This window comes from Aplysia californica, unplaced genomic scaffold, assembly GCF_000002075.1.
Source record: "Aplysia californica isolate F4 #8 unplaced genomic scaffold, AplCal3.0 scaffold00001, whole genome shotgun sequence".
Classification (NCBI taxonomy): Eukaryota; Metazoa; Mollusca; class Gastropoda; order Aplysiida; family Aplysiidae; genus Aplysia; species Aplysia californica.
The window spans coordinates 3,862,667-3,872,814 of NW_004797271.1; the positions used below are offsets into that span (position 1 = coordinate 3,862,667).

Below are 10,148 nucleotides of genomic sequence, written 5' to 3' on the forward strand. Positions count from 1 at the left end.
TTACTTCCGAAAACGATAAATCGTGCCCTCAAGACGCCATTGTTTTCGGTCTTCAATTCCTCACAGGTCACGTGGTACAGTTCCCGTTCTATAAGTGTAGAATTCTGTGATCTAGCCTCATGTTTTCTTTTTTTTTTTTTACTAGGAGCTAAATTCGACTGTGATCCTTTTGTTTGATCTTTTTTCTGGCATCCTTTCTCAAATTCTTTTTCTTGCAACTGGGAACAATCAACACGCTTCTGTCTCTGTAATTTTAGAAAATTCGCCAGGTTTGTCTATTATATACATGTATCTGGCAACTTGGAAACACATGACATGTGTCATTTTTCTGTCAAGATTTATTGCCCCTTTCCAGTGGAGTGTAAATATTATAATAGGCCAATGACTTTCAGTTGATGTTAATGCACAGATCATTCCTTTCATCGGAAGGGGGCCCAGCTAGTATGATATATTACAGTTCGTGGTCCATAACGTGATAGTTGATGGGAGGTTTTTTTCTTGGTCGATATGTAAGCCTACTACATTGCAAACATGTTTTATAACGGGTTTATGAATAAGTACGAGAAACAAAGACAGAGGCTCCAGTTCAAAAGACTTAACGTTGCCTTCCGTGTAGGCTTATTTGCCTTCTATTTTTCTCCCCTTTCAATAATTAGTCATAGGAATTATTTCGTCCTCAGTGCAATTCACCCAATACTAAGATTCATTAACGAGTTGGGTACTATTGCTCCATGATTTTTATTTTCTTTTTTATGTTTTTAATTGAATGACCGGAGTATGGAGTAAAGTTTTTGCCTAGTTAGTTGTATAATTACTTATACATGTATTACTATCTATTGAGATACTGGTTCAAGAACAAGACTGTACATGTAATTAATTCTTAAAGGTGGTTTGCCCCTTCTTCCCTATGAATCATATATCGTCCTTATATCTCCTCCTTCTTTTTTTTGTGTTTATTACAATCGTACAAAACCTCTAATCTTCGGTACCTTTATGAACTGATTGTTTTGCAAGTCCCGTAAAACTCTTACTGAAACTAAAAACTTAGAAGTATAACATGCAGGGTGAGCAAAGGCTTCATTGGAAGCTAGTTCAGTGGCTCTCAATAGGTAGAACAGTTGCTAAGGGCTTAGACGTCATCACAGAAAATTCAATGATAAAGTATTTCTGATAATATAGTCGTGTATCCCTTGAAGGCTCCTTCAATTTCATAATAAGTTTAACTACCCTCCCTTCACCATCTCGACCATTTCAACTGCACCCCCCCCCCCACTTCAATGTGCCTTAGTCATTATCCTGACCTACTGATCTATAGCGTTAGTGTAAGTTTGTTTACACCTTCATCTTGTAAAAACGTATCTTCTTTCTTTCAAGTCATGCCGTGATGTCGGGGGCCTGATTTTTAGGCTGCACATGGGTTCAAAACTCATATTTTGTTTGATTCCTGTTCGGGTTGGGTGTTTCTTGGAATTAGCCTCTGTATTGGGAGCTTATAGCTGTCTTCCCAGTGTAGAATTTTCCAGGGTGATAAGAGAGAAAACATGCTTCAAAATGGTGTGAAACGGTGATTCTATTATAGGTGCATATAGACAGGGTCTTATTTTAAATTGATGTTTAGATTTATTTTTTTTTCTGTTCATAATTTATTTTTGTCAATGCTTTTTATTACATTTTCTAAGAACTATTGTGATCAAAATTAGTGCATGGAATTTTGTTTCTTCTTGTTGTTCTAATATTTAAAGATGTATACTATGATGACTTCTGTTTTTAAAAAAATTTGTTTGATTCATTTGAACAGCTGGACTTCAAGGACCATTTGGGGTGTTTCCTTTAATGGACTAAACAAGACATCCTTTGAGCCTACTAGTGAAGCCAGCAATACCGAGGCCAGGATTGTACTCAGTAAAAGTGAATCTGAACAAGTACAGAAAGCCTTATCTACCAAGTACAAACTTGACTTTGCTTCAGGAGCTGGATACAAATTGCTAGCCACAGTTCTGGGCTTGTCAAGAGCTTATGTCCTGTCTCACCGTTCTATCTATAGGTGGGACTGCTGTGCCATTCACCCAATACTAAGAGCTGTTGGAGGTGGAATTGTCAGCTATAAGCACACTTTGCAGGCGGCCAGGTATCCGGAAGGTGAACTCACTGAGGAAGACTTACATGCATTGCAAGTCAGCTACACGAAAGCCTCTGGTGCTATAAGGAACAGGCGGAATTCTTTCTCTGATAAAACAGAAAGTTTACCAGGCATCATTGCATACAGATCAGCAGCTGATGTTCTAGATATACTGAATCTTTTAAAGTAGTTATCGTCAAAGAGGGCCAGAGTTGCGGGCAACTCCAAGGCATTTTATTTATTACCTTTATTATATGGGCTTAATGGCTATAAGAGTGATTTTTCAATTAACAAATTCATAAGTAATGTCAGGGTAAAATGCAAAGATTTATGAGGCTAAAACAACAAAGTTATGTTTTGAATTCTTGCTTCAGCATATTTTACAGACCATGAAGCTCAGAATGAGCTTTGTAATTATTGCATAATAAAACATTTTGAATTGCTATCTAAAATTATCTTTTCATGCTGTTTTACAGCAAGACCTGAGTAGATTGCTTGTTCTGTCTCAGAAAAGTAAAGTCATAGCTTCCACTTTTTGGAAAATGAATTTTTGTGCATTTTTGCATAAGTGAGTTGACTCTTAGTTCCTTTCAGTGTCTCTTTTTCAGTGACTTTTGTCTTGCTTCCATGATTTGTCTGCACTAAAACAACATTGCTCAGACATTCATGAGATCTCTTGATTTTTATGTCTTTTCATTCATTTACTTTTGTGCATTTATCTTGCGTACTTACTTAATCCACTCCACACAGTGATATATATGCATAAATAAGGTCTCCACCAGACATTGGGGTTTGATGCTGTCTTTAGCCAGTTTGTTGTGGAAACCTCTGGTCCTTTGTTTCTTCATTTCATCTCCACTGATCTTTTTGTATTAATTACGGTACTTATATATTTGCCTTCTATTTTTCTCTACCCTTTTGAAGTAGACATGTCTCCTAGAATTTACAGAAAAACAAGATGCTTTGATTCAGTTCGTGCAAGCTATTTGAAATAACTTGCTGTTTCAGTACACATTGTTAAAACTAATGGCCATTAGCAGAGTTTATGTGCTCTCAATCTTATGTAAATTCTGATGAACACTTACAGTGACTTTATCCAGGGAAAGTTGAAATGGAGAAGCACAGATATTCAAAACCAAAGTCATAGGATTGAAAAAAAAATTCCGTTTGATTTCATTGAAATAATAATCACACTGTGGTTTTGGCTGTATACCTTAACTGGCCTTGACAGGATAAAAGAAGTTTTGCTCAAATGGTTATCCATTTTAATTAAAATGGTTGTTTTATATCAAGAGTAACACTCTTGCATAATTTGGCCATCATTACGAATGGGAAATATGTGTCATGGCGTGGTGGAATTGGGCGCTCGTCAATTTTTGGGCGTTTGTAGTTATTGGTATTATCTTAAATCTTGTTCATTTGTCTTTCTTTTGATGAAAAGATACTCGCCTGTCTTGAATAGAAGACAAGATTCTTACAAGGGAAGGAGGTGGGAGGTCACCTGGTGTAGGAGGTGAAAATAGCAAGAAAATGGCCACTAAAGTTTGGTGAGTTAAGTTTGAGTGTCCTTGGAAATTGAATACTTACAATTTGTTGTGCCTTTGGTCAAATTTTTTCAGTAAAATCCACACAGAAATGTGTTTAAATGGACATAAAAAGCGTTGAACTAGAACAACAGAAATAAAATGGATAAAATTCCCCATTTATTTTAACGATAGCCTGATTTCACCATGTTTCCATGCATATGGCTTTTTATGTACTGTCTCGCAGAAACCCAAGGGAGGCTCAGTTTACATGGCTATTTTAAAAAAATTTTTTGGAGGAAGGTGCAAATATAAAGAGCCGGCAATACAGTCTGAGTACATTTATGTTATAGTAAATTAGTTCCAGATGTAGGGGTACAACATGTTTAAAGTAGGTTTATATTAATTTTAAAATATTAAGTTTATTTTGTATATGAGTAAACAGTACCATATACATTTTGCTCAATTTCAACACATCATAGTTTTTAAAAAAATTCATTGATACTTTTTCTCGTGACTTGATTATCTCAGTTGTTTGCTGCACTAGCGTAAGTGTCAATTTCATCTCATTATTTTTTATTATGACTGATGGAAAGAAATGCCTGATCAGTACATTTTGATATATCCTGCTGTTTGTAGGCTCATCACATTATTTTTCTTTTTTTAAAAATGTACCGTAGGTGTTTTATGCCCCTATCCACACAATTTAGATCAGGTAGGAGGTCGACTTGGACTCTGCCTGTCAGGGCCAGCCTGGGCTGAGAGTGATATAACATTCCATCGGAAAGACTGAGGTACTCGATAAAAATTCTTCCTACTGGAATTGACCACGAGTCTCCTGTGTGCGACAGCAAAGCATATAACCACTACACCGCAGACACTGGTTTACTTTTCTTTACATGTGACATTCAGAAGCATTTCTGACGTACAGATGTTTGCATTTTGTGCATGTTTGGACAAGAATCCTCATGATTTTGGTTGATAATCATATAACCTTTACTTTTCTGTTCCGCCACTTCCTCTTTGATAAAAAGGATTGTATGTTGCCAAAAGATATTTAGAAAATAGAATGGATAATTTTCCTCACTCAGACTCAGAACATCACCTGAACATAAACTTTTTTGTATCTAAGTGCACTATGAACCAAAATGTAAATTGAATTAAGATTAAACTTCACTTCTTTTTCTTTCACTTTTGAGTGAAAGGACAGACTTTCAAAATCATTTTTTGTTTGATGTATGTTTGACAGCTGATTCATTTTGCTCGGTTCACTATTTATTTCGAAGGATAATATAGCCTTAATTCCTTTTTTTAAAAATAAAAAATTACAGAAGACACTTTTTACTGTTCTTTTTTATGCCAAAAACACATGCAAATATTAGCTGTCAATCATTTTTCTTTACCGCAGTGCTTATCTTTCTTGCACTTAATAACCAATGTCTAATTTATTGGGAGCTCAAAACTATTCAAGTTAAAGGAGTCATATTACACGGTGCTAAGTTTGGAATGCTTTGACAATCTGAAGATGAATTTTAAGAGAGAGCAAAGTTGCTGTTGTTCTTGCTTGTTACCTCTTTCTATGTCAATTTAGTTAGTAAGGGTATGCTCATATTTTTATTTATTTGAGTAAAGAGAGTACAAATGCAAAAACAATTATTTACAGCCAGAAAAAGCAAGATGGACAGGCGGAAATGGCATAAAAAAAGAAAAGAAGGAGGCGCATACGTGGATCACTTGATATATTTGGGATTTTGTGTCGCTTGATTTTGCTAGTTTTTCGCAAAATGGTATTTTGACATATAACTTTTCACTTTAAGTTTACCATCCACCCACAAGAATTCTACTTTGTTTTGGGAATTTTTATTTACCTTTTTTTTTAAAACTTTCAATGCTGTGTTTGAACAATTTTAATGCAGTTTCATGTACTGTGTTGGTCATTTGAGATTTTTTCCAATCTAGTCATTTGTTAATTGTGTTCATATTGTGCAATTGTATTGGACTGCTCTTCTCATCCCTTTGTATTTCACTGTTATTTATTGGAAGCTTGTAATGTATTTTGTTTTGGGCTCAATTATCTCAGAATATATTGTAAGCTGTACACGATTTGGCTAGTAATCTACATACTGTATTCAAGATCGGTGATATATCTGTCTACTAAAATATGTTTTATTTATTTATGAATTATAAAAATGAAGTGAAATATGGTTTAAAGCAAAAATTATGTATGCTATTATTATGTAACATAGTAATAGAGTGTACAATTTAGGTACACGTTGTAGTTTATATTTTTTACCGTGGTTTTATATTAGCAAGATGCCTACTCTCTCTCTCTCTCTTCCTTCTGGCACTGTGACATCATAAGTGGTCAGCGATGCCGATAGCACGCAGGAACTCATTGCCCGCTCGTGGGTCCTTGAGCAGTGCTGATCGTGGGTGGTTGAAATGTCCCAGCAGACGTGTTTTAAGATGCCTGCTGTATTGTGAATGGAATTACCAGTGTAAACAAAAAGACTCTACTAACATGGAACACCCAGTGTTGCAGGAATAGTGAAAGTTGTAGAGCAATGTGGCATAGAAAGGAGAAAACGAATGTCACCTAACTGGGCAAAAGTTGTAGAGCAATATGGCATAGAAAGGAGAAAACGAATGTCACCTAACGGGGCAAAAGTTGTAGAGCAATGTGGCATAGAAAGGAGAAAACGAATGTCACCTAACGGGGCAAAAGTTGTAGAGCAATATGACATAGAAAGGAGAAAACAAATGTCACCTAACTGGGCAAAAGTTGTAGAGCAATGTGGCATAGAAAGGAGAAAACGAATGTCACCTAACTGGGCAAAAGTTGTAGAGCAATATGGCATAGAAAGGAGAAAACGAATGTCACCTAACGGGGCAAAAGTTGGACACTGTTGCGAGAATGATGCATAGGATAGACATCTGTGGAGAGGAATTGTTGTTGGCCTTTTTTAGGTGTACAAAATTACAAGAGAAACTGACTTATTCTACGAAGTATAATTCCAAAGCAAACACCTGTACCAATGCACTCATGTTACTGTTTTCAAAGCAAGTTTTGTTATGTTGCACTTAGTTTTGTGAGCGAATACTTTCAATATGTTTTCAACATTTGTTCTTAATGATTTTATCTGTTTCAAGCCCGCCTAGCCACTGTATAAATGGTGTTTGAAGCATTGAGCTTCTAGTAAAAAGTGGACGGGTTCATGTTTATGGTGAAATGTTCCTTAGTTTAGCAAGACAAAGAACATATTTGTGTCCATGACAAAATTGCCCATATTAATGTCAATGTTTGAAATTGAGATAAAGGTAGCATTTTATAGGTTTTTAAATTCTGAATCAGCTGTCTAAAATCTCAAAAAAATATTTTGAATGTATTTGGAGATATTACATATTTTGAACGACAAGGTGCGAAAGTACATTTTTGAGATAAACAGCTTTTAAACGAAATTGTGAATTTCTGTAAGGTCTATTTTCAATATGTGCAAGTAATTCCATTGGTTTGAACGAAAACAGCTGTTTATGCACACCACAATTCATGGTGATGAGAGATGATGCTTAACATTTTCATATATATATATACTTGAGGAGGTTTGTATAGAAATGAAACCTACCAACTATCAGACTATGCCAAAGGGTGTCTAGCTGAAAGCTAGATTGAGCTGAGCAATTTTTAAAATCAGATATTCTCCCTCGAAGCCCCTTAAACTGAAATAAACTTATACTTCTTACAAATGAAATTGTGCTTACTCCTTTTGCAGTGTGCTTTAGGGATAGTTAAAATTGGATTAAACATTTTTTTTGTGGAACTACATTCTTGAACTGTTACTACTTGTACACCTTTGTAGGTTTCTAGCATGAAATTGACTTTGCTGACATATGGGCTTTTTTTGAGTCACTCACAAATATTATTAAAGTGTTAATGATATGTGATGGAAAAATTTGTCATTTGTAAGCCTCTATATGGTTACCAGTATTTTTGTACTCTTTTACATCCAGTATACTTAGATTTATACGATACTTTGACTTGCATTATAATGTCTTTGTCGTAGGGCAAAAATACAGTGTAACACAGATAGCTAGCCTTTGTGTGGACCAGCCTCTGTAGTTCGAGGGATATCTAACATACAAAGATAATGAGAAGAAAAAAACCCAGGACCGCAGGCACAGTTAGACAGATGCGTGATTGTACTTTGCTCAGTATTAATTTGTGTGGCCAATGAGAATGAGGCTTATACATGTAGAGAAAAACATGAGTCTTGTCATATTTTACAGTACATTTTAATTGTTTTCTAATTAAAAGTAAAATATATTCGTTATTATTTCTTTATAACTTGTTGGTCATATTCACAGTTCCATGTCAGCTCTGAAATAATTAGATTTCTTGGGATGATTTTATAATTTGTCTTCCGTGATGGCATAAGTGATAAACTTCATGTTGGCTGGCTGCATGGGTATCTAATCAGAGTAATCATAAGGCATATTTTAAAAACTGCAGTACTGAAAAATGTTGTGTGTTTTGCCTCTCTGGGTGGTTTGAGTGTGCCACTTGTAGTTTCTTCCTTCTTCTTTTCTCTCATTCTGTTATTTCTGTCTGTCCGTCTAGACCCTGCCATAACTGTCCAATGTTGTGTCTATATGCTTCTCATTTCTCTCCCACCCGCTTTATAACCGCAGATCAGACTGTTAAAATTGTCGTATAATAAAACACTGTCCTGAAACACTGAAATTTAGTATTTGAAAAAGTCTTTCCCCAAGTGTTTATCATATACTTAGCGTATACTTCCACATTTTTACTGTACATAATTTCCTATGTATTTGATGGTTGTGGTGTTTAAAGACTGAGCTGTACCACTGATGTATTTCTCAGAGACCTGTCATATGTGTTGTGTAATTCTTAGTCCCTCTGATTCCCATTCCCTATCTTTTTCAATTAATTATCTATGAAAATGTGGCTTCATGACTTTTCTCGATTGAAGTTACTGGTTAAGGTGGAGATTATAATTATTCATAAAAGAAGTGAACGATAATAACTAAATGTTTTTATTGTTTCTTTCAAGGCAACTCAGTTGTTTTCTGCAGCATCTTCTCAACAGTCAATGGTTTAGAAAGCAGTCGAGCTCGGTATTGTTATTTTTTCAGTTACTACTGACATTTGATCAGTAACGCTGATTGAAAAATTATATGTTTGAGACACCAAGTGCAGTTCTGTACACCTTGAGGTGTCTTACCTCTGGATGCTGCATAAATGCAGTTCATAATATAATTACTTCTATCCTTCCTGTTACAATTGGTGGCTGTGAGATACCCTTTCCTAGATCAGCAATTTCATTTGGTTGTGCAGTATTAAAGTTCAGTCAGTCCCTATGAGGTCAGCTGTGTCTAGTTGAAGATAATTGAGATTAGGAGGACTATGTCTTCTGAAAAATAAAATGAAAGTATTTTCTGTGTTCATATATATGTTACAGTGACTTGGACGCTGGTCAATCAATACGAAGATAATACTCGTGGTACAGGGTACTGTAGTTTTTACTCTCCGGAGCCAAAGAAACTGCTTGGCTGATGGAGTACAATCTAGGTGTTGTAAGCTTACTGTGAGGATATATACTTGTGTGTCAATAATCATGTTTGGTCAGCATCTGATAGCGGTGATAGAAACAATTAATAGAGTTGGGTTCATGTTCTTTAAATGCCTGATTTTGAAAGAAAGTATTTTTCTGTGATCATTATCTACAAAGATTGTACTTGTGCACTTGTCCTTTTTTCAAAAACAAATTCAGTATATATACATTATCATTTAATATACAGTACCACTTATGTTTAAATTACTCATGCACGTAGGTAGAATGTTGTGCATGAACAAGTAAATTTATCTATTTATTATTTATCAATAAATTTATGTTGTGAAATACAAATGAGCATTTCTGTACGTTGTTTTTATATTTTTTTACTTTTTAAATTTCTTTTGTTCATCAGACATAATTTTTCAACTCACAGACAAGGTGAGCTTTGCTTTGTGTGACCAGGAACTCAATCAACAAATGGTAACCCTTAGGGACAAGACAAATCATCATGGTGTGTAGGGGCTGTATTTTGTCCTTTTTTGAAAAGCTTGCAGTTAGCTGTGGTTAGCACAGATTGATGGTTGGCCATGCGCTCTGGCGTGGTTTGCGCCTAGTTTCCTACTCAACATTTCATCCTTATTTCTCCTCCTTCATTTCTTTGCATAGTAACACCTCTAATCTTAGGCACTTACATGATCTATATGTGCTGCAAGGGTGTAAAACTTACTAAAACTGAAAAGCTGAAATGGTACAATTACAATGTATGTGACAGTACATTCCTTGCTCAAGCCCCTGTCAGAGCCTTCTAAAACATGGGTTATTGGCTGAAGGTCTTGTAGATTTCCATTCTCTTGGTTCTGGTGTATTGGAGAAGATTAGTAGATTAGGTGTCCCATCTCCAGAATTATCATTCACTATTGAAGGGGACACTTT

At 35.4% G+C, this 10,148-nt stretch overlaps 1 protein-coding gene across 2 annotated transcripts in view; it reads left to right on the plus strand.

Moving 5' to 3' along the window:
* LOC101848154 (inositol polyphosphate 1-phosphatase) overlaps positions 1–9,566 on the plus strand; it is a 24,015-nt gene extending 14,449 nt beyond the window's left edge. For both annotated transcript variants that reach the window (XM_005088873.3, XM_005088874.3), the window contains exon 7: positions 1,799–9,566. In XM_005088873.3, coding sequence (XP_005088930.1) covers positions 1,799–2,309 — 511 coding nt within the window. In that variant the 3' untranslated portion in view covers positions 2,310–9,566. The remainder of the gene's footprint in view (positions 1–1,798) is intronic.
* The last annotated feature ends 582 nt before the right edge of the window (positions 9,567–10,148 follow it).